Below are 25024 nucleotides of genomic sequence, written 5' to 3'. Positions count from 1 at the left end.
TGACAGGACAAAAAATGAAATTGCTATCGTGGTGTAGGTTAAAGGAAAATATCTGTTCTGCAACAAGTTCCTGTTAAGTCATTTTAGTTAATATACTCTTCAGTAAGCCAGTATCGTAACAGGCTGTATACCTCAAGTATGAACATTCCCTTTAAATGAAAGAGAAGTAAAAGATATGCACAGGATTGTCAGGGCAGTCCCAGATGTGAGTACAAATTGGGAGATGAACTCATTGCAGGCAGCTCTGCTGTGAAGGTCTTGGGCATCCCAATGGACAAAAAACTGAACATGAGCCAGAGTGTACTCTTGCAACACAGAAGGCCAACAGTATCCTGCACTGCATTAAGAGGGGTGGCAAAAGTGAAAGGGAGGGGAATGTCCTCCTCTGTTCTGCCTTCGTGAGGCCCCAGCTGGCATACTACATCCAGGCCTAGGACCCCAGTACAGGAAGGATTTGGAACTGTTGAAGAAATCCAGAGGATACCAGAGTGCTGGACCACTTCTCCCATGAGGACAGATTGAGGGAGATGGGCTTGTTCAGTCTGGAGAAGAGAAGGCTTTGGGTCACCTCGCTGTGGCCTTTCAGTATTCCTTTTAAGGAGCTTATGAAAAGGAGGGAGACCAACTTTTTACATAGGCAGATGGTGATAAGACAAAGATGAATGGTTTTAAGCTAAAAGAGGAGATTTAGAGACTAAGAAGTAATCATTTACTCAGAAAATGGTGGAAGCAGTGGCACAGGCTGCCCAGAGAAGAAGATGGTGTCCCATCCCTGGAGGTGCTCAAGGCCGGGTTGGATGGAGCCCCGGGCAGCCTGAGCTGGTGAGGGGCAGCACTGCCCACAGCAGGGGGTTTGGACTGAGTGATCTTTAAGGTCATAACCCAAACCTTTTTATGGTTCTACAGTTCTATGAATACAAAAAATGTAGCCTGTTGTGTTATATGAAAAGTTAGTGGACATTGCTGCATTTGATGGGTTTTCTTATTACCCTATGATTCTATTACACTTGGAGCTGCAGAAAGATGTTTTAGCTCCAGATCATCAATGCCAAGATCAACAGAGGTCTATTTTCCCTCTCAACTGCTACTTCAAATGCTCCATTTTTTACTAAATGAAGACAGTGTCATCCTACATACCTCAGATAGAAGTTGATGTAGAAAGAGATTTGTGGCTATACTGTTCAGAACAAAACAAAATAAGAGCTGGCTTAACATTTAGGGAGGAAGTGGAGATAACTTTCCAAAGAGCATGTTTTTTCTAGTCTCAAGAACTGTAGGTTTTCAGAATAAGCTATACTCCCCTGCACTGGCCTCCTGGTGAAGGGAATGCATGGTAAAACACCAGAGTGGACAATGCACTGTTAGAGTCCCAGTTTTCCAATTTCTGTGAGGAAAAGAAATGAAGGATGCTGCCCTGGGGAACACCAACCTGTATGGATTCACAGCAGAGTTCTCACTAGTGAGGCTGAAGGCAAGATTGCTAATTACCTGTTTGTATTTATAACCAATGCTGGAAAGAAGAGCGGTTTTATAAGAGTAATTCATCTAGACGTATTAAGAGATTTCTTTTTTTGTAAAGAAATCAGGCCGTAAGTACCTAATCTTTTAGGCAGTTCATTCAAATGCAATGTCTATATTTTAAGAATTTAAATTTAGAGAAGCTATTATTCTGTGTGTTCTCTTATCTGTTTCTCCCCTTGTGTCTCCTATTCCTCCTCCTCCCTTTTTTTTTTCTCTCTGAAAAGTTACCCACTAATTTAATTATTTTCAGAGAAATTGGATTTAAATTGATTTGCTGTCTTAAAGAAAAATCTCATTGTATCTTGCTTCCTATTGCTGTATTATGTGTAAGATCTGAATTTTTCTGTGCTTGAATATCTGTTGGATGAAATAAGTAAATGAAAAGCTTAACTTATATATGGGAAAGGTACAAGTCATTTTTGCACTTCTCTTGGACATTTGTAGCTAGGTTATCAACACTTCTGATTACATCGTTCAGAAAAAAAAAAAAACAACTGACTGTATCATGTGATCAGCAAGTAGACTGATCTGAGATTAGACATGATGGAAAAACATTTCTTTCTCAATACTAACTGACTTTTCCTATCCCAGAGGCTCTTGACTGCTACAAGAGAAATTTATAAATCAGTAGATAGTCCACATTGTTGCTTTAGGCTCCTTGAAATATTATGGTCCTACAGGAATGTATCACATAAAAGAGAATTAAAGTTAGTGTACATTTGTGTGTGTGTGTGTGGAAAAGTTATTAGTAACAATCTAGCATTTGAACTTCATTCAGATGAAATAGAACTGTTCTAACTGCTTTAAATTTGCGAACACATTTGCTAACATGATGCAGCTATCGCTAGTCAGAGGTAATTGTTGGAACAAAGCCTTTTAGGGATGTTATTCTTCTATATCAATAATGAAATAAGGTCCATTTAGATTAATTGTTCTTTCTTCTATTCCTAGCCACCTGGTTAAGTCTGTCATATATTAGCAGCAATAAAATATTCAAACTTGTTATATCTCTGAGATTTTCAGCACTTCTACTACCTCCAACTTTTCTTTAATTTCTTTCTACAATGGCAGTTATATTGGCTTTTAATTTCATATGCTGTATTATAACATATTATAACAAAGTTATTTACAAGATAGAATATAACAGTAGGAATTGAGTACAATGCAGGGGCACAAAGATGATGTGAGGCCTGGAGCATCTCCCATATGAGACTGTTCAGGCTGAATAAGAGAAGGATGAGAAAGGAATCTCACGATTGTGAATATCTGAAGGAGTCAAGTCAATGGGGACAGTCTCTTTAGCCATGCAGTAATAGAACAAGGGGCAACAGGCAGAAACTGAAACACAGGAAGTTCCATACAAACAGAAAAAAGAACTTGATGGTCAGAGTGACAGAGCTCTGGGACAGGCTGCCCAGAGAGGTTGTGGACTATCCTTCTATGGAAATATTCAAGACTTGTCTGGATGCCTTCCTGTGCAACATATTGTAGGTAACCTGCTTTCCCCGAGGTTGAACTTGATCTCTAGATATGCTTCCCAATCCGTATGATTCTGTGATTCCGTGAATTAAAATACATGTATTATTTTTCTTTCCTAATGTAAAAATTCAGTGTATTTTCACATTGTGTAGTGCATTTCTGTATTGAATTAACTGATACCATGTTGGATTAAGTACAGTAATACACATGTAAACGTATGTCTGGAATTAATATATTTTATCAGAACAACCAAACCTTTTGACGTAATGCAAAGAGGGCCTTATAAATATATGTCAAACTATAGAGAAATCTTGATCATATTTTATGAAGTATGTTTTGTACATCAGTAAAGCAAGTGACTGAATATCTTCCTACTCCTAATAAAGAAATTTGTCTTGTAGACAAAGGCAAGGATATATATACAGTTCTAATATGCCCTCCACAATGTATTCCTAACTTCTGAGATTTTTATTGCCTGAATATCTAAGTAGCTGTTATATAGAAGTTTCAAAATATAGCTGTGTGGTGCTAAAGGTTCACAAATTGGACCATACTGGAGAATGAAAGGAAGAAAACAGTTTGTTGCATTTGCTCTTAATAGGGAATGTAAAAATGCTTCCAGTGGTTTATAAAATTTTCTTAAACTCATGATATAGGATTTTTTATTTGCTTGTTAAATATAGCGCCTCCAGAAAGAGACATATGGAAAATTTCCTGAACTCTAACACACTAACATTTTGACCCTCTTCAGTATGCATGCTTGCCAGAGGGATCTGCTATGTGCTGCAGTTTCTGAGAGCTGAAAGGCTTCACATGCACTGCACCCATTATACTCCAGATGTAATCAGCAAACTCTCCTCGTCTTTCTCCTTTTAATTTCCATCTAGGGACTGTTTCAGTTTTCTCTATTTTTCTACTATGTGAGCCCATTAACTTTATTTTCTTTGCTCGTATTGTTGTGTTACTCTGGCTTTCATACCATTCTTTTTGAGTTCTGGTTCATCCCAATAGTTTTGGTTTCTGACAGAGTTCCGGAGGGGCCGGATTGACAGTGTAGTTGGTATTTAGAGCCTCAGTAGAAAACTCTGTGCCACCTAGGGGCATCCAGAGTGTTAGGTTCCTTGGATGATACTTAGGGCAGTTGAGAGAAAATTCTGCTAGGGAACTTAGCTACAAAGTATCCATCCAAATTATTTCACTACCATGTACACCTGACGAGTTAGTGCATAAGTTCAACTGTGTGCTTTGGTGTACAGGACACAGGTGTATAACAATACACAACTTCATTAAGTCATTAAATAAAACCATCCTCACAAGACAACAAAATCAAAGAATGGCTGATGTTGGAAAGGGCCTCTGTGGATTATCTTGTTCAACTGCACCTCTTACGCAGGACTATCTAAGCTACTTGCTCAAGACCGTGCCCTGATATCTTTTGAAAATCTCCAAGGAGAGGGACTCCACAACCTCTCTGGGCAGTTGTGTGTCAGTGTTCAGTCACTCTCAGAATAACTGATTCCTGGAGTTGTTTCTCCCTCAGTGTAGGACTTTACATTTCTCCTTGTTATCTTCATGAAGTTCCTGTAAACTCTTTTTCTAGCCTGTTGAGGTTCCTCTGGACAGCTGCACAACCCTCTGGTTTATCTGCCACTCTCCCCAGTTTCATGTCATCTGAAAACTTGCTGAGGGTACACTTTGCCCTATCATCCAGAACATTAATGAAGATGTCAAATAGGACTGCACCCAGAATTGATCCTTAGGGTACACTACTAGCTACTGGCCTCCAAACAGGTTTTGTGCCACTGATTACTACCTTCTGTGTCCTATCCATTCAGCCAGTTTTCAGTCCCCCTCACTGTCTGCTCATCTGTCCCCTACATCAACAGCTTCTAATCAAAGATCTTCAAGGAGACAGTGTCAAAAATCTTACTAAGGTCTAAGTAGACAATATCTACTGCTTCTCTCTTCTGCCATGCCAGTCTTCCATCATAGATTATCAAGCTGATAAAGCACAACTTCTCCTCAGTGAATCCATATCAACTACTCACCGTCTCTTATCCTTTATGTGCCTGGAAATCGTTTCCAAGACTAGTTGCTCCATCACATCCCCAGGGAATTACAAGCTGTTGTTTAACCAGGCAGGCAGCTAAGTGCCACACAGCTGTTCACTCACTCGTCCCCAGTGGAACTGAGGAGAGAATTGGAAATTATTAGAGGCATTCCAGCATGTTGACAGCCTGGCAGAGATTTGGGGGAACATCATTTGGGGGAACGAGTTTAAACAGTCAGAGATATTCTCCTTTTATAAAACCAGCATCCTAAATTACATGTGCTAAAGGATATTCTGTTACAGTGAAAACTTGAATGTTCCTCAGAAAGATTTCTGACACTAGCATTTCACAATGCCAGTATTGCAGAAAAGTGTTTTAAGCAAACTATAGAAATTAGAATATTAGACCATTTTCCTCTGAGTAGTGAAGGAAGACAATTTTTTTTTTCTCCTTGATTCTTTAGAGAAAAGGAATTACACTTAAATGTTTGCCTGATTGTTTGTTTTCCAAGATCCTTCTTGGAATTTTAAAATCATGAGATAATATTTATTTGTGATTATATTTATGACAGTATTTGAATGTGAAATTAACTACTCAGTACCTTTCTATGTATTACTCACAGTCATCCAGTTGTGTACTCCTTTCTCAACGAAGAGATTGATGGATTGTTTACACTTTCTTCCTATTTCCAAGAGATAGGTTTTTCAAGAAAACAAAAAGAGATCATTTTGGAAAAAAACTGACTTAGGTGACTTTAAATGAGGTTATCTAGCCACAGATAAATACTCCAAGGAGAATCTTTCTGTAATAATGTAATGTACAGTACTAAAAATGTTTTCATTGACATACTGGATGGTTTTGAATTGCATGTACAGGTAAAAGTGGTGACTTGTTCTTGAGCAGCTTAAAACCAGCAAGAGTGATCCATATTCAATGGATACATTCTTTGCTTTGTATCACGCTTACACAACATTCAGTTTAAACAGATGGGTTCTTGAATGAAGTAATGAATTATAACTTTATTATAAAGAAGCAAGTTTGTGTTTGATTTCCTTAATTTCCTTGATTGTCCATAAATTAGCTGGATATCTAAAGTCATTTCATTCCAGAATTTACATTTCTAAGAATGTTTTACAATTTCCTAGTTACTTTTATCTTTCTTCTTACATCTGTGTTTTCTCTAGAAAATTGGACAGTAGAGGTTTTTTTTTTTATGAAGTTTTTCATTCTTATCTGTTCGTAAGCTTTTCTGTCACCTCTCCTATAAAAGAAAAAGGAGACATATTAGAAATCTAAAGAAAACGAGAAAAAAATCACCATCTTTGACATCCTGCCACTTCGGATACACAAGAGACTTGTAAATCAGCAGTCAGCTCACAGAGTCTGAGAATGGAAATAAGAAGAGTGTTTTCTCACTGCTCTCTGCATGATCCTCTTTCAGCAGATCAAGGGTCAAATGCATTTACAAAACAGCAAGAGTTAAATCTTTCATTGTTTCACTGTATTCCTGAGGAGTGTTCAACTTTACAGACCCACTTGTTGCCCACTTGGAAACCCAAATGCAAAAAAAAAAACAAAAACTAAACTAAACTAAAATTAAATTAAAAAAAAAAAAAAAAGCCTTTTGTGTACTTTTGTCTTTGAGACTAATTAAAGTGCATAGTGAAATGTGGGAAGCAAAACAATTTTCCCTAGTCTCCAGCTGTCTGATGTGTCAGCAGCAGGGGAGGTAATGAATTTCAGGATGGAGCCCAAACTGATGATAGTTTCAGGTAATGCAGAAGTAACATTTTGGCCTTGGAGTGTGAGGAGTGCAGGCTAAGGTAAACAATTCAGCAGTCTGTTAGCTTAAAACACCCTTTATTCTCTAATTGGAAGGATCATAAGATTTCATTTTAGTAAAGGTTGCAAAAAAGGTTACCAATTCCACCTGAAAGTATGCTCAAATCTGCCAGATAGACATCTCATGGTGCTGTGCAAAAGTTTCTCTTTTGTCCTATGGCATTATCTGTTCACCGCCTGGAAAGTGCTGCAATGGTTTCAGTCAGCATATTTGTTATCTAGTATCACTGGTGAATTCTTGGAGATTTTATTGCATATGTGCTTTTGCTGTTGTGCTCAAATATCCAGTTAGGGCAGTAATGTCAGAAGGAGTTCAATAAAATGGAGACAGAAACCTTCAGTCATAGAATAAGGCTGACACATTCTAAAAATTTTGTTAATTAGTGGTAAAATTTTCATGAAGAACTGCAGAATACATAGAAAAGTTTGGTTTTCTATCTCTTGCTTGGGATGAAAATTATGACTTAATATCAATGGCATGTAGATCACTATTTTTTTGATTTGAGACTTTTATTTCTATTTTTATTGCATTACAGAAACTCAACTTACTGTATGAAAGTGTCCATTTCGCTGACAGTGGGTGAAAATGACACTGGACTCTGCTACAATTCAAAGATGAAATATTTTGAAAAAGCTGAACTTAGCAAAAGCAAGGAAATCTCATGCCCTGAAATAGAGGACTTTTTGTTTCCATTTAGGGAGCCTGAGATTCTGTGGTACAAGGTAAGGAATGCAAAAAGTTTTTGCCTTCAACAATATGCTGTCAATATTCTAATGATTTTCATGATCTAAATACTATGTGAAACTTTCACTGTTTTAGACTTTCTTAAGAGCAGGCAGAATCAAAGATACAAAAGAATGAGCTAGTCCCTCTTAGATGAAGAGGGACTCAGCTGCTTCTTTTGATAAATTTTAGGGCTGCAAACAAGTATCTGGTAACAAAAGAGATAAAGAATAAAAGTGTTATAGATCCAATTTGGTTTGTGTAGATAAAGCCATATGAGCTGCATATACAGCAATGGCTTGTGCTGTATTAGAAGAAGCGCTTAAGGGTATTTCTAGAAACTTCAACATAAAATCTGTTTAGAAAAATGGGAATTGAATAACTATGTGCACATTTATCTGAATGAATGACTTGATTTAGCAGCATAAAAACCAAAACTTTTAAAAATTTGGTTTGTTATATTAGAGTTGGAATTACCAGAGATTTGGTAGTCGGTACCTTTATTTCAATGTTGTGTTCTTATTATCAGATTGTTACTTAAGGGTCAAGTCCTAGGAAAGGTGTTGCCTGTTGGTGGCTCACAAGAGCCTTCCTGAGATGTCTCTTGAGTTCTGGATTTCTTGCAGTTGGAAGGAAATACTCAGTGCCTTTGTGGTATAATGCATACAATTTAACACCCCCAAATAGTTTAGTAAATCTGAAAATTAGGTTATATATATCGTGTAGCAGGCTCTGTATAGTAGAATGTCCTGGTACCACTATATGCTGATATGCATTCTAACTACGTTTTAAAGTCTGATAATTCACTAAGTGTAGTGCACAAGCATGTGTTATCTAATAAACGAAAACTTGTAATCTAGAAAGTTGCTGGCTAAATTTACTAGCAGCATATGTAAGAGGTATGTAACCAACTATTTGCTTATATTCATCTTGGATTTTGTGTGTATAATACAATACATGCCTGAAGATTTATCAAATTTAAAACTGTATCTGGCTTCTAAAAAATATCTCAAAAGATATTTGATTTTTACAAGTCATTTACAGCATTTGTATGAACAAATTGTAACATTGTGACATATCGAAAGATGTTATGTCTGATGAAAAACATCAGCCTGTTTTTCTGACAGCTTACAAATGTATTGCTTATTTAAAAAAAAAAAAACAGACCTAGACACAGAAGAAAACAAAATTCCAGGAAGTTATTTTGATTATCACCTAAATTAATGAGGTGAAAATAAGTTAATTGCTTCAAAGAGCCAAAAAACATGAATAAAAAATGTCACTATTTTGTCACAGAAGGCAATATTTAGGTACTAAAATTTGGAATACCAATTTTTTGTTTGTTTGTTTTAGTTATGAAACTTACTAAGATTATAAAGTGTTTACAAAAAGAGGTATCTAATCTATCTTCATTCCTCCTTATTCTCATCTTCTGTTTTTCTACTTTTTTAATTCTCATTTTGTTTAAATAAAAAGAGAATTTTTTTCTTTGCAATCTCTAGCTACTTGTGATATAAAAAAAAAAAATGTCATGGGTTACATACATAAATGTAATGGCAAATAATTAAATGAAATAGGAGACCCTCGATCAAAAATAGAAGCAAAACTACCAAATAAATAAAATCCTTTTCTTTTTCATGTCAGAATGAGAAAAATATGTTAGTTGATTAAAATTTTCTGTATTTTTTTCTTTTAAAATTTTACTTAACTGAACTGTATTTTGAGATACTTAATGTATGTAAAGTTCATAACTACCTCTTGTCTGGCCTTCCTTTCTTTGAGCAGCATTATCAACAGTGGCTTGAGTGTTCAGTGTAAGTGAAAGAACAGTGTAAGAACATAGTCACTGAATTGTTATGTTATCTTTAAACAGGAATGCAAGTCAAAGACATGGAGATCAAGTATTGGGTTTATAAAGGACACTCTTGTCATTCGGGAAGTTAGAGAGGATGACATTGGAAATTACACTTGTGAGGTAAAATATGGCATCTTTGTTGTGAGAAGAACTACGGAATTAACAGTTACAGGTAATCACAGGCTCTTATTACATCTTATATGTAGAAAAAAATGCTTAATTTTGTGATTAAACAAACCTAACCTTTCTGTGATTCTGTAATTTGATTTGTGTGTATTTGAATCATTCTACCTACATAAGCCACTCTTGTTCAAAACTTTGCTGAGTGTGTGAATGGCTGATACATCAAAGTTGTCCTGAACACAGTAGTATGTGCAACATGAGTAAATCTGAGTTTTGATCTACTGCAAAAGCTTCTGGATAGGTCATGTTTTTGAGTGGGAAATGTGGATAAGGTACAGGTAATTTCAGGAAGCACTACCTCTTAACCAAAAAATAAGATCATTAAATTCATCATACTTTTCCTTGTGGTTAAATGCCTTAGCACATGAGAATCTCTGTAGCTGCAACCCAACTACAGCAGCTCTGATTGCCTTGGGGCATGAGGTCCCAGAATATCCCAGAAAGATCTGTGCAGCAAGGTAGTATGAATGTGGGTGTAGCGTTCAAATAGTAGCATTTTTTCACTGGTATTCTTTCCCAGATTTCTATGATTTATAATTCAAGAACTTCATGATCTCAATTGTCCATTAACTTATTTTCCATTAGTCCAGTTTTTGTTGTTTTTTTTTTTTAATTATTTATTCTCAGCTTTAAAATTGTTATGAGGTATCAAGTTCCAGTGTAATTATGTAATGTAAATAAATCAACTCGCAAGCAGTGACTGAATGAGATGCATTTAATATTATCTCCATTTAAGACTACTTTACCAATATGTGAAATCCTTTGTAGCTGAAAACAGTGTATGTATCATAGTAGTAATGTGCAATACAAAATTATATGAAGATAGAAGCTATGGAATTATATGAAGAACATTAGCTTTTAAATTCCTCACTACACCGCAAACCTCAGTTTTTCAAACACAGAAAGAGTATATCGTATATGTAGAGTATATGTAGAGTATATGTATTTTTACGTAAGGTAGAGAATTAACCTCTAGAATTATGGGATGGTGTTGGAAGAAAGGAAATCATTGCGATCGATAAAGCATAGTGAAGTTCTATAGAATCTTCCCTGAAAAAAAGGGCAGAAAATGTCTATCTCTAGGAAACTGAATGTGAAATGAATTTGTGTGGTTCACAAAGATGCTTGCAGATATAAGCACTTGTTTGAAGTATCAAAAAAACAAACCAAAACAAAACAAAACAGGAAACAAATCTTAGAGAAGGATTTTCTGGGCTATTCTTGACTATTTAAATAGATAAAATTGTTTTGTGTGCTGACAATTAGTAACCACAGTTATGTGATGTAATAGTTTATTTGTATGGTAAAAAGTTTGCTTTTGTGGTGAAAAGTTTGCTTTCTGTTTTGATGTATCCCATTTACTCTACACTATCAGAAATTAAAGTGAATTATGGCTTGCAATTTTCTTCCATTAGATCAGTCTGGAAATCATATTGTTTATGTTGCTTTGAGAGAATTCTGGTGATCAATCATGTTTATTTAAGTTCAGTATCCAGGATCTCTTCATAATTTTTCCATTGTATGGAATTGATTTATTTGGTCAGTACAGACAAGCAATTACTGCTTAGTGATTAAGCTCATGGTAAACATCCATATCCATATAGAGTCCTCAAGAATTTGATTTACACCAGAATGAGGTTGTCAATTACCTTTTGCAATATATGATGTATAGACTAAAGGAGTACATATTTCTTCAGTCCGCAAGTTACCCTTCTGTCTCTGCAATTGGTGCTCCACTGCCCAGCAGTATTTCAAGCGGACTTAAGACTGAGAGAATGGAGAAAGAAAAAAGCATTGCAACTAGGTGTTGCTATCTGTAGTAATAGTTTCAAAAAAGTAGTTCAGCCCTTGTGGTATAGTTAGTAGTTCAGTGATTAACTAGATAGAGACAGAAAGAGAACTGGCTGATTTTGATGTGTTAAAAATAAGTGAATGCATAATGAGAGAATTATATAGTTTCCATCGTGCAAATCCTGGCAAATTTTAAGACAACCTCCACAGGAGTAAACTACTCAAATAGCGCTGTAGTTCTTCATACCATTTTTATAATATTATGGGATGAACTGTACAGTAGGTTTTCCTCTCTAGTACAGATTTAGTAGTTATGTTTTGATAAGAGCTAGCTTTATAGGAAGAGACTCAGGTCTTACATGCTTGCTTTATGCTTTGTCTCTGTGCTGAAATACAATTTGAATTGCACTGGAAATACATTGAGGAGTGTACAAAATAAATTGATTTTAAGATTTATTAAAGAAAGAAAAAAACCTGTTAATGGCAGCAATGTTGCACTAACGTTTATGAATATCACACGTTATCTTCAAATGTTGCATACCTGTTCCTTACCAAGAGTAAGTGTGCACTTATATTCCATTCTAAAATATGATTTCTTCTTATAATATACATCTTTCAGATTTTTTTTTGTTATTGTTGTTCTTTTTTTGTTTGTTTGTTTTAGGATAAATCCTCTTTCTCTGCTTTTCGTTCTTTTGAAAATTGGAATTTCAAATTGAAAATACATGATCATCTGTATGATTTAAGTTAGTTTTCTTATTATGCTATTATCTGACTTAGAAGATATCTGGTTTAAAAAATACAAACTATGCACTGATTATTCTAGCTAGTAGCTAAATTCAAAGAACCAGCATAATTGGTGTTTCTTGGATTATGGCTATATAATTACATACTTTAAAAAGTCCTACAATGCACTAAAATATTTGTTGATATCTATACCTGCAGACTGCTCAACATTACCAATTTTTTTCTTTTATAGTGGAATTTTAATTAAAGCATACCTGACATTCTTAATTACGGGACAGGATCACATTTTAACAGCATGATATCAGTATTAATTTAGTCACACCGAACAACATAGGTAAAAATAATTTCCAACAGTGATTAATTTTCATTAAATGCTGTGTCTAATAATATTGTTGTTTGCTTTTTTTTTTTTTTTTTTTTTTTTTTTTTTTTTTTTTTTTTTGGTTACTTATACTGCTAAAACCTTCACAAGGACAAAGTTTTAACTCAGGTCAAATGACGTCTGGTCTGTGTTTAAGAGTGTAGATGTCCTCACTGCAAGATCACACAGTGATACTCTTCTGGATGAATATGATAAAGCATACTGACCCCATCAGCCTTATTCAATTCATCCATAACTTTTTTGGTTATAAATATTTGAACTTTTTCTTTTTTAACTGTTAGAAGTTAGAAGTTCTTATATCTTGTAGAAGGATTCAGAGCTAATCAGTAGGTTCCTGTTCAGAGATACCACTTACTGTCTTTGCTCGTTGATTGTTCTTCTTCAACATATCTCCTTCTGGAATGAGCACAAATTTAGATTTAGAGGTTAGAGCATCTTCAAAATCTAATAACACTAAATTTAGTATGAGTTGATATGATCATGTTTTTATTATTTAAATTTAGCCTATTTGCTTTAAATATTTTGGTAACAACCTTGCAAATGCTAGTTAATTCTTTCCCTAGATTTTTAGACAAAGGAGTGCTATCTGTCTGCTTCACAGAATTTCTTAACATTTGGGATTCGTTGCACAAGCTTTGCTTCTTTTTGCTTTCTGACAGAATTATTCTTTGTTAGCATAGCATAGTAGAAAATCTTAAATGACAATAAATGTTTATTGCAAAATGCTTGCATTGATTGTTTCCAGTGCTGTTGCCTTTTCTCCTTCAAAACATTCAGATGCAGAAAAGTTTTGTAATAAGCCTTTGCTTCTTTATTTTTAGCTGGTACTAAGTGCAAAGAGTATTACTAAACTAACAGGGTTGTTTTCCAAGCATTTAGAGCTTGAGAACAGACTCTGCTGGGTTTCTGCAGTTAATGACAGGGAGAGCCATTTTGGATGAACTGAGCCCCTCTTTGCTAGAGCTGATCCTAATAATTATCAGAGCTCGTGTTCATTCCTTTTTTTCATCATAAATTTAATTCAACTCTAGAACATATTCAGGGTGAAATTCTATTTACCAGTATTATTCTGTGCAAAGACTATATAAAATATAAAGCAAAAAACAGATTCATTATGAAAGCATCGTGTTTGAAATACTGACCAAGCATTTTTATAATACATAAAATCCTGTTGGCTTCGTCGGGTGGGTTAGGTGTCGGGTTTTTTAATTAGAAGTGAGTGATCTTTTATAGTGGAATCATTTTTGTGTGGCTGAAAACAAGGTTCTAAATTAATCACCTGGGTGCATTTGAGTAATAGCAATCAGAATATTTGATTAAAACATTCTCCATAAACGTTCATTTAAGTTATTGATTGTAAATGGGTTTAGTGGGTATTTCAAAACCATCCTTAACTGACAACAGCAACAAGGGAAGCTATATGGGTAAAGCTAATTCATGCATAATACACCTTCTGTAGCATTTTTCATTATAGCTATATTTTTCAACTTTTTATAAAAATAAAAAATTCCTTCAGGATATGGCTAGTATTGCTAACTCTCCTTATACAAGTACTCTTTAATGTGTATTTCCCTTACTATAACCCTGGACTTCTTCTCTGCCTGGTAGGGTATCTTCAGAAGAAGAGAAAAAATCAACCTCTTGTGGCTTTTTTATTTTTGATGATAGAGAAATAGGTCAGTCGCTATAAAATTCTAATATACAGTAGAAATCTTTGTCTTTAGGACATTAAAGTAAGATTCAGTCTTAAGGTGCTCATTTTAACCATCCTTGTTCCTGTTCATCATGATCCTACGTCTACGTGATAGTGTTAATGAATGGAAAACATACCTAAGCTTCGTAATATTTGCTTAGACAGTTGCTACGATACTATTTAATTGATGCTGCAGTCATGACTTCTGTTCTGTTACTCTCATGTACACCCTATTGAAAATATGTCAGTGAAAGCTGAGAGGAGTTTTTAGCATGCATTCATTGATAAATTCTTATTTGATGATGAAAACAAATCATTAAAATTAGCTACTATTTAACAAGTATAGTGTGTTCCTGTGTAGAAAGATGCCATTTCTGCTTATTTCTGCTCACTATGTCATTATTAGAAACCTGGTGACTTTTTAATAATTTATATTGAATTACTTTGTTTCAGATGTTTGGATTTTTTGTGGCTTTGTTTGTAAGGTTTAAAACTAATATACAAAAAAAAAAAAAATCTCAAAAAACCCTATTTTTAAATTAGTTGAGAATAATTCGGAGAAATGCCATTTCTTGGTGTGAGGTAAGTTTGTTTGAGTCAGTTTCCCCTTCATCATCAGCCATATCAGAATATTGAAGTACAAACATTTGAAGTAGATGTTTGTTACCATGGTGTTGCTTCCTGTTGTTTCAGTTTGGTATGATGCAGTTGTTAGATGAACTTCATTCTACAAAGAAAACGAAACTATAGAAGAAAAAAATATGCAACAAAACATTAAATGTTGGCGAGTCCTAAAGACATAAAAGTCCTATAAGCCCTTAGCTCATTAAGATTTTAGAAAAATTAAATAAATCCATTCTTAAGACACCCAAGATACTTGTTAAATAACCTTTAAAATGGTAGTTAAATTACATTCAGTGTTAATGCTTCACATTATTGCTATGGAATCAGAAGATTTCATTTTACTTTTACATTACCCTCGAGTATGTTAAATCCAACAATATTGTCCTAACCTAGCATTTATCATTTCCATAGCATTTCGTTGAAAGCTTTAGATAATTTATGTGTACAGTGGAGTCTTCTAGCATGATATTTTAATAAATTATAATACAATGAGTAGAAATATGATAACGTAAGGAACTGGAGTTGCCTCCATCCTTAAAAACAGTCTGTATTTGTCCTTAAAAAAACATATGTACACAATTACATTAAATGAATATTCGGCTTTAAAATGGAGGATGACATTAAAATAGTATGTTAAATTTATAGTATAATTAACTGGCTCTTTTTGGCATATGAGATTTTGTTTAAGTTCATTCTTTACACGTTTCAGAGTTTTAATATACTGACTCTAAAATACAGTTCAGCATTTTGTATCCAACTCAAACTATTGCTTTGATTTACTCAGTGGTAAACTGGCTGATCCTGTTTTTATTGGAATCAGTATGGCTAATACACCTATTGGCTTACTAGAAAGTGAAGGTCTAAAATAAACTTAAAGCAGTCAGAAGAATAAAATTATATCCTAGGGAACTGTATCTGAATTCTTTACGAATGAGTGATATATGAAAAGGAATGGAAATGAATAAATCAAAATAATTTTTGATATAATTTAACTTACAATGCTTCACTTATCTGTGTGAGAGCTTAATGTAGGAAAACAATTTCCCCAACATATATTTTCTGTGGGTAGTTGATAAAACATGGTAATTGTTTGAATATGAGAAACTGGAACCAGAAAGGACATTTTTTCATTTATTTAAGTTTTTCTTTTCACTTTGGAGTATTGTATTCACATCCAGAACTGCATTAATTTAAAAATATGAACTATAAGTTCATAGAAACAAGTCTGAAGAGTGATATAAATCAGTGGATTTACTACATTTTTTTTTTTATATATATATAAAGTGGATAGACGAAAAAGTAGAATGCCCGTGAGTTTTCTCTCTTTCTAAATCATTCTCTCTCTCTTCACTGCATCCTTCGCATGTTAAAAAAGATGCAAATTCTCCAGACACGCAGAGGACAAGAATCATTCCCCTTCCTAAATAACTCCTTTATGGATTCAACAGTCCCATAGCATAATTTTATTCAAGTAGTGAGAGGTTTATTTATGGTGAGTGCATATCTGTTGAGTTTTTTTCTCCAGGTAAAATTCCTCTCACCTAGCGTTCATATTTATGGCTATGTATGAGCTGATGGCTCTTTACAGCACTTGTAGGGCATGACTTGTCTCCTCCTAATGTCAATGTGTAAAATATCAGTTGAGTTATAGAAATTCCTGCTTTTGTCTTGTGACTATCAAAGGAGCTTTGGGTGACAAACGCAAATGCAGAATTATAATACAGATGTGAATCCTACTTTACAATTTTAGAGTTGTTATATTCATAAACTTTGGAAAACACAAGCTGGCTTTACATTGTATTTTGTTATAATCAAACAATTCTGAAATTAATGATAGCTTTTTGAAGAAGACAATAACAAATCTCTAGTACAAGTTTTATCTGTTTTTAGACTGAGGTGTACAGCTGAAAAGGAGCTTTTGGTTATACAAGACTCTCTTCAGACCTCAGGGGCTTAATGTACCAGCTGGTCTAATAAAATATATTGCTTCTACCTTGTTTTGTCTAAGCCACCGTGTCTACAACAGCATTATTATTACTGTTTTTCAAGGTATTTAGGTTTTCTTAGAATGGAATCACAGCATGAATTTCTTCAAGCATTGTGCAAAATTTATATACTCTTTTTTATTTAAATATCACTGATTCAATTTGTTTTGGCACATAGAATATACTGTGCTTCATAGGTAACATGGAGTATACCCTTTTCCATTCTGTTTTTTATTTTAAAGCAATGCTTGTTTTCACAAAACCACTGAAAACTTAAATATTTTACTATTCCGAACAGAACTCAAATTAAACATCATGTAATTTGAATCCTCCCTGAAAACCAAGTTTTTCATTTGGGAGCAGCAGTAAACAGAATAAATGTTTTATTAATAAGTAGGCGAGATACACTGTTTCAGTGTAGAGAATGCTACATTTATTTTAAACTACTATGTTTGTTCACTGCTTAACTGCATCTTCTAACAGCACATTATTTATTTATAAATTTATTACATCTACTGGCATTAGTGCCTGTGTGTATGAATCCTAGGTGTATGTATCCAGGGAGGTGGTTGAGTCACCCTCATCCCTGGATGTGTTTAAAATCCGTTTGGATGTTTTGTTCAGGGACATGCTTTAGCAGAGGGTTATTAGTTAGGGTAGTATGGTTAGGTCATGGTAAGACTCAGTGACCTTTAAGGTCTTTTCCAACCTGAGTGATTCTGTGAAAAAATTGAAGAGGGAAAAGACTCTTATTTTGTCATTGCACACTTCTGCCAGAAGCCTCTAGCTTCTGGACTATTCCAGACACCACATGACAGGTACTCACCTCCTGCTTCCTGTGCAGCCCTGTGCTCCATGCTGTAACCCAAGCACCAGCTGTCCTGGAGCATCCCATACAGAACATTTCCTAACACCTCCCTTCCCCGACCTTTCACAACTAGAGATTTAAATGTCCCAAACAGGCTTCTCTCACTTTGCCAAGTGAGCCCTTTGAAAGCACAGGCTGGCTCTGGGCGTATCTTTTGTGATGCTCTCAATGGGTGGTGGCAGTGGGAAGCTCCCAAGCAGCCTCACTGCCTCCTCTCAACCACCAATGGGGGCTGCACCAACTGCTGCTTCTGTGGGGCCAAAGGGAGCCCTTGCCCACCAGGGGCATTATCTCCATAAGGTAACGAAGCCTTGCTGAAATTCTGTTTTGATTTTTCAGATTTCTTTTTTTCCTTCAAAACAATTCCATTAGGCTTTCAGAATTTTTGAGCTGATATTCAGAATTCAAAAAGTCACTCATGTATAACTTTGTGAAGGGCAGATAATGCATTGAGATAAGATAATTTAAATAGATGTAGGCTTATTCATAGAGTGGTCTGGGTTAAGGACCACAATGATTATCTAGTTTCAACCCCCCTGCTATGTGCAAGGTCACCAACCACTACATCAGGCTGCCCAGAGCCACATCAGCCTGGCCTTGAATGCCTCCAGGAATGGGGCATCCACAACCTCCTTGGGCAACCTGTTCCAGTGTGTCACCACCCTCTCAACAAAAAAACTTCCTCCTGATATCTAACCTAAACCTCTCTTGCCTCAGTTTAAAACCATCCCCCGTTATCCTATTGGCATTCTTCTGTGTTGTTTACATGTAGTTTATTTATTTTTATTTATTTATTTTTTAAGAGCCAACAATATTTAGACTTTACTTTTTGGTAATGATAGTTTCTTAGGATGAATGGAATGGTAGAAGCAGAATTCAGGAAAGAACAGACACTTCCAAAATATGGATAATGTCAGTTTTATCAGAAATTATGTGATCATAACAGTAATAGCATTTAGCTTTCCCAAATGTTTGCACAAGTAAGAAACCGTACTCTTGAACGAAAAGTCTCATGCAGCTACTATTCTGACAAAAACAGGCTCAAGAGATTGAAGGAGAAAAACATTTGGAAGAGCTTTTCTGACTTATGAAGTCAAGGACATTTCACAAAATGTTTCTGTATTCTCTGTACTGCCTAACTCTACTAATATATTATAAATGCTAGTTGGCAGATTATATCTCATGTCTTCAAAAGCTTAATTCTGTACTGTTCTGCTCTAGATGCCTTCTTGTGTGTGTGCCTCATGAGTACCCTCATGATCTGTCAGAGCCGATATGAAATGCACGTAAAGCTGTGGGAATGATGATTTACAGACTCTGCTCAGGAAGACAAACAGATACCAGGGGTTGAACAGGAAGCATGAACTACTGTAAATTTCTTACTTTATGCTGCAGTTAATGCAAGAAAATATGTTTTTACATACAAATTGAGGGTACTGCTATTACTTCATGCTTCCATAACAGACATGATAATTTCTTTTAAATATCATTTTGGCTTTGGTACTTTTTTTTTTTCTTCTCTATTTTCCTTACTTGTCTTTTTAAAACTGTAGCTGTGGAAAAAGTTACTCAATTCAGCAAAAATAAACAAATCAAAGTGATACAAATGATACTTTAAAGCCTTCTAGACCTAATTAAAAGACTTTCATGACTTGAAAATATTATATGAATACAGAGTTCTTTAAAAAAAAAAAAAAAAAAAAGAAAAAACATGCCAACTGACCCAGTTTCCTTATTAAACAGAGCACTTCATGGTATCAAAGGACAGAAAACTTACATTAACTTGATTAAAAAGACTATCCAGAATCTACAACAGTGATTAATCTAGTCTTGGGATTTTAAGAGGATTTAGTGAGCAGAAAGAAGACATTTTTCATAAGTAAATGGTTATAGATGTGCAGAAGTCGCTCATAGTCCTTCTCTTTTATGTTATAGAAGTATAAATTGAAGGAGTGGGGTAACGCAGTCACTGCTCAAGAATTAAAATGCAGTGGGTTCAATTCCTTTTGTAATTCTTGTTATGACAGTTGATAACATCTAGTTAAATTAAATACTGATAAACTCTAAGAATATGATGTATAATCAACAAATATACAGAGTGGTTAGGCTAGTACATGCAGATCATATAACTGGAAGGATTATCACAACAGAAAAGAATAATCAAAAATAAATAAAAATGCTCACTCATAACCTAGGCTCAAGGAAAACTCCAAAGGGAGCAATCTCCATGAAGAGGTCCTTCTGCAATGGCAGTCAGCCCTTAAATAGAGTCTAGGAAGGGTGCAGCCAGGCTCCCCCCCTTCTGGTCACACAACACAGCTGAATTATTTTCACCTGTGCTCCCCCTGTGACAGTGCTTGCCTCAGGTGATCAATCAGTGGTTCAGGCATGATTCAGTAGTTCCCATACATATGGATTGTTTATTCATTGTGCAAAAGGGTGTTTATTTTGTCAGACACTGTTCAGCATTTTTTACAGGATAGGATAGAAAAAAATGTATTTACAATTTCTGACATTAAAACAAAAGATAGCACGCTATTGGAATAAGTATGCCATAGAATCAGTATATCAAAGTGTGTTTATGTTCTTACTGTCTGTATTTTATCTTCGTCCATATAGGGCTTCAGAAAGAAAAATTAAAAAATAATCATTCAGTCATTCACACTGCACTCATGAGCTGTTATGTTAAAATATTTGACAGGAATTGATACGTGTGTTCATCTAAGCTACTAGGCACTTGATTATTTTTTTACATATTCAAGTATAAAGCATAATCATGTGACTTTTTAAGTCAGTTTTACATGCCAGGTTTTCATGCCTATAGTAATGCACAAACTCTTTTCCCTAAATAAGATGCTAGTTTTGCTGCGGGCAAAGAAAAGCTGTGAATTTAAAATGACACTGGGTGAACAATGTATTTCTTTCAGACAAACATCTTTATTTCTACCATTTATTTCTGAGCTACCAACAGTAGCTTAGAAAGATGTTAATGGTACATAATTGAGACAGAATGGTTTGGGTTGGAAGGGAGCTCAAAACCCACACTGCCCCAACATCTGCCATGGGCAGGGCTGCCCCCCACCAGCTCAGGCTGCCCAGGGCCCAACCTGGAGTGCCTCCAGGGATGGGGCACTACAGCTTCTCTGGGCAGCTGTACCAGAGCCTCACTCCACTCTAAATGAAAAGTTTCCTCCTAATAATTAGATCTCCCGTTGTTTAGTTTAAAACCATTCACCCTTATCCTATCATTATCAGATCATGATTGTTTATATATATATCTTTTCCTATAAAGAAGTAGATTCTGAACCAATTTTCACTTGATGGTATTGATACCAAAGACTGTGGCGGTCAGAAGGAAGGAACACATATATGCAAATATAGGTGTATCTGCTACCATGAATGTTTACTATAATAGCAGTTCTAAAATCGACTCTAGCAGTCCATGGTGCAATGGAGTTCTTCAGAAATGAAATAATGATTGACATTCAATTAAAGAAAGCTGTATAAGTGAAATGAAATGCTACAATTATCAGAGATATGCATTCATGCATTCAGATGGTGAAAAATGTACCCTACCTAAATCTCACTGAAATGATGCTTCCATTTTTGCTTACTGCCCAAAGTTTGTATGTTAAATATTGTGATCTAAGTATGTAAGTAATATCAGAGCTGTGATTATTCTTATAGAGATAAAAGTCATGTTCAGTGTAGCTCTATTAAACAAAGAGCTTGTCATAGACTGTAATCCCTTCATCTTCCCACTCCCACACAGAAAAATAAAGTCCAGCAGTTTAGCAAGGCAAAATGAGAAGCATTTTTTATTTTCATTAGTAGAGGTAAGGTAATATTTTTGCAACTACGGATAACATTTTTTTTAAATAATCTTGACTGGCCTTTGAACTTGATTGCATGTATCTGGTACTTCTGCAAGGTATTGTTATAGAGCTTAGACAGCAAGGTTCAGAACATGTAAATGTGACAGTGAAGCAACTCAACAATTAGACAAGCAGTAGAATTTTTATAATCTTTTTTCATATTTCATCTTTAAGAAAGTTAATACATTATAAATCAGGCTTTATAACATTGCTTGTTAATGTATTGCTTGCCTTCAAGGAAATTTATTTTTCTCTGTGAAAGCAGGAAAAATTAACTAAAATTATTTAGATTGTTTTTGTCTAATTCATGAGCCAATTCTTCATTGTCAGTGGAATATGAACAAAGCAAATGAAGAAAATATTACAATAATAAAGAACTTAAATTGTGTGAAAGTGATGTATCCTATGTTAGAGATAGCATATACTGAGCAAATGAGGCTTACAAAATCTTGGCAATACGTCTAGTGATTAATTATTAGAATCTATTTCACTAAAGATCCCGCTACTTTGTCAGTAAGTAGAATATTGTCTTAAGCAACAGAAATTACGAATTTCAAATATAAATAAGAAAGACTGGTCATCCCTTCAGGATGTTGTTAAGAGTTGGTTTACTAACTAGTAGCTGCTATCAGCTTCTGAAATGTGTGGCTGTAAAATACAGCTGAGCTGAAGCAATTTCTTGCATTGACATAGGGGAATCCTGCAACTATTTTCTTTCGTTCTGAGTGCTTGATAGGCTTCAATCTAGACAAAATTTTAATATGTGTATCTGAATTAAGCATTCAAAAGTTACTTTTCCTGAGCTGCGGACAAACTAACAAAAAATGCTTAGCAAAGAGCCCATTTAATTTCAAATGAAGTAATTCATACTGAATAGTTAAGGGTCACCATACTGTGAACTAAAGTACCTTATGTATCTTCAACACTGAGAAGCAGAGGAGTTTTCTCCACCCCTCATTGGCTATATTAAAATGACTAATGTACATTTGGGACCCTTTGTAATATTGAGGCTGTTATCTCAGCCACTAAAGCTATTCAACTCTCATCTTCTTTGCTGAGATTACCAGTGAGGTGCCAATTAGTGCTGGCTGCAGTGGCTTTTTTTTTTTTTTTTTTTTTTGTGTGTGTGTGTGTGTGATATAGAGTTTCAGAATGAGACAAGTTGCTTAATTTATAAACAAAAAAAAAGTGTTTTTTTGTCACTGTCCTGTATCTGTTGCAGATAACTAGGAAATGAAAAGTGCTTTCTTTTGCTCATGAAAGGTTTCATCCTTTTTGTAACTTTTGAGTGTTTGAATTCATTAGCAGTGAAAAGAAAGAAAAAAAGAAAAAAAGGCTCCAAACCATAAACTGACCAGTCTAACCTATAAAGCTCCTGCCTATTGCTACTGTTGTAATGCAGTATATGTTTAGAATATGTTTGATTTGTTGGTGAAAGACTCACAGACACTTACATAGATAGGGACATACACAGATGCAAGGAAGTAAGAAAAAATAACATGGTTTGTAGAATCATTGAAACATTAAGGTTTTTCAAATAAGCATTTACAAAAAAATGTTCCACTGAAACTTCAAGGAAGCTTATTAAAGTAGTACTGATAGTGGCCAGTAGAGGGGAGGGAAAGGAAATGACTCTTTGTGTATAATATTACTTGTACACGCAAAAAAAAAATGGCATTTGTACAGACAAAATAGTACAAAGTAGGATGGTACTGAGGATTACTTGACAGGTGTTTCTTAATACTATTTCACAGCAGCTGAGAAGTAATGGTTCTTTTCTTAGTAAGCAATGAAAGTCAGTGGGGTATTTCATCTACAAAAATGAATTGAAAGTATTGTCTTTCAGAAAAGCATATATTAGTAGCACATTTTATAAAGGAAAAATCAATTTTAGATAGTAGGACAATGGTCTGGCAAACAGAACCTCACTAGTCTGACTAATGGGTGGCTGCTTCCATGTAAACATTGAAATTAATTACTACATTATAGAATATTTAAAACCACAGGATCTCTCACAGGGCACTAGTTGTGATTTTAAATAAGGTTTAGCTATAAGAGAGAAAAAAAAAAACAAAAACAGTGTTTATGTAGTCTATGCTGATACACTACAGCAGTCAAGTTTTGTTTCATGTTTTCAGTCCTGTATCATAAAAGCTAGCCAGTTAGTAGTCCTTCACAGCTTTTCTGGCCACTCATGATTTTATGATAGCTCCCTCTCATAACTACTAGTCTCAGATTATCTACGTATTCTTCATCAGAGCATTACTTCTCAAGTTGAAGAGAATGACAAGATTGTATGTTTGTAAAAAATGATTCAGGTATAAAAATTTTAAGCAATTATTTTTGTAATAAGGTCAAATGTAATTTGAGATTTTATATTTCTTCCATAGCCTGTGACTTCTTTGCTTTTCTAGATGTTTATGTTGCCTTCATCCTTATTATCATTTCTTTTGTTTACTTTTAACTTTAGTAATTATGTTTCTGATGTGTTTCTTAATTTAAAGTTTTGTGTAGATGAAAATAATTCATCCAGAAAATTTAAAACTGTTTTAAAAACTTTTTTTCTCCTTATCCTGAAAGATTCCTCTATCTTATTTAGGATAAAATAAAATAGGAATATACATAGTATATAAGACTATAAATGCCTACTCTCTCTAGGCAAATATCTTGACAGGTCAATTTTACTGCTCAAAGACTAAGACTCTTGAAGGCATGTCAGTTTAAAGCTGGTATTTATGATTAGTACAAGCAATTCAGAGGAAATTTAGTATACTTTAATAAGGTTTATCAGTGACTTTATATTCTAATGTACATTGCTGAAAATGAAGAACAAAGTGTTCATTTCTCTCTTACCTCAGTTTGGGGACACTGTATTCAATTTACATGGATGCAATTAGTGAAATTATATATAAGCAGAAATCATCAGTCATTTTCAGATGACTAAAACTCATACAGTTAAAGAGCAAACTCGTGGCTAAAATTTAGGTGTTCTCAAGCTTTGACATTTTGACATATTTTGACATTTACCTTCTTTGTACCTTTGTTTTCCTTTACAAAAAGGACACAATTACTTTTCTTCATCTTGTCAAGTAGTATATCTTTTTAGATTGTCCTTTAAAAAAAAAAAAAAAGTGTTTTTGAGATCTCTATTGCATTCTGCAACATAAATACTAAATGACAATGTTCCCTATCACATACACTGGACTTAAGACTTTCTTGAAAAGCATCAGTATCTCACCTAATACCTACTTCTTTCCTTCCCTCCTTGCTTCCTTGTTGCCAACCCACAAATAGGACAGCCAAGTAAACAGGAAGTTTCTCAAAGGAAATTATTCAGATTAATGAATGTCCAAATCTGCAAAATAATCTGAGTTATTGATGCTGTTCTTGGGAGAGGATTTCAA

The 25024-nt window shown here is 34.6% G+C and overlaps 1 protein-coding gene across 1 annotated transcript in view; it reads left to right on the top strand.

Moving 5' to 3' along the window:
* IL1RAPL1 (interleukin 1 receptor accessory protein like 1) overlaps positions 1-25024 on the top strand; it is a 601327-nt gene that overhangs the window by 327912 nt on the left and 248391 nt on the right. Inside the window, exons 3-4 of the mRNA XM_085216858.1 lie at positions 7430-7616; positions 9491-9644. Coding sequence (XP_085072984.1) covers positions 7430-7616; positions 9491-9644 — 341 coding nt within the window. The remainder of the gene's footprint in view (positions 1-7429; positions 7617-9490; positions 9645-25024) is intronic.

The sequence above is a fragment of the Meleagris gallopavo genome, chromosome 1, assembly GCF_905368555.1.
Source record: "Meleagris gallopavo chromosome 1, MGAL_WU_HG_1.1, whole genome shotgun sequence".
Lineage (NCBI taxonomy): Eukaryota > Metazoa > Chordata > Aves > Galliformes > Phasianidae > Meleagris > Meleagris gallopavo.
Note: the sequence above shows the minus strand (reverse complement) of the source record. Positions and strands in the feature narration are given on the sequence as shown.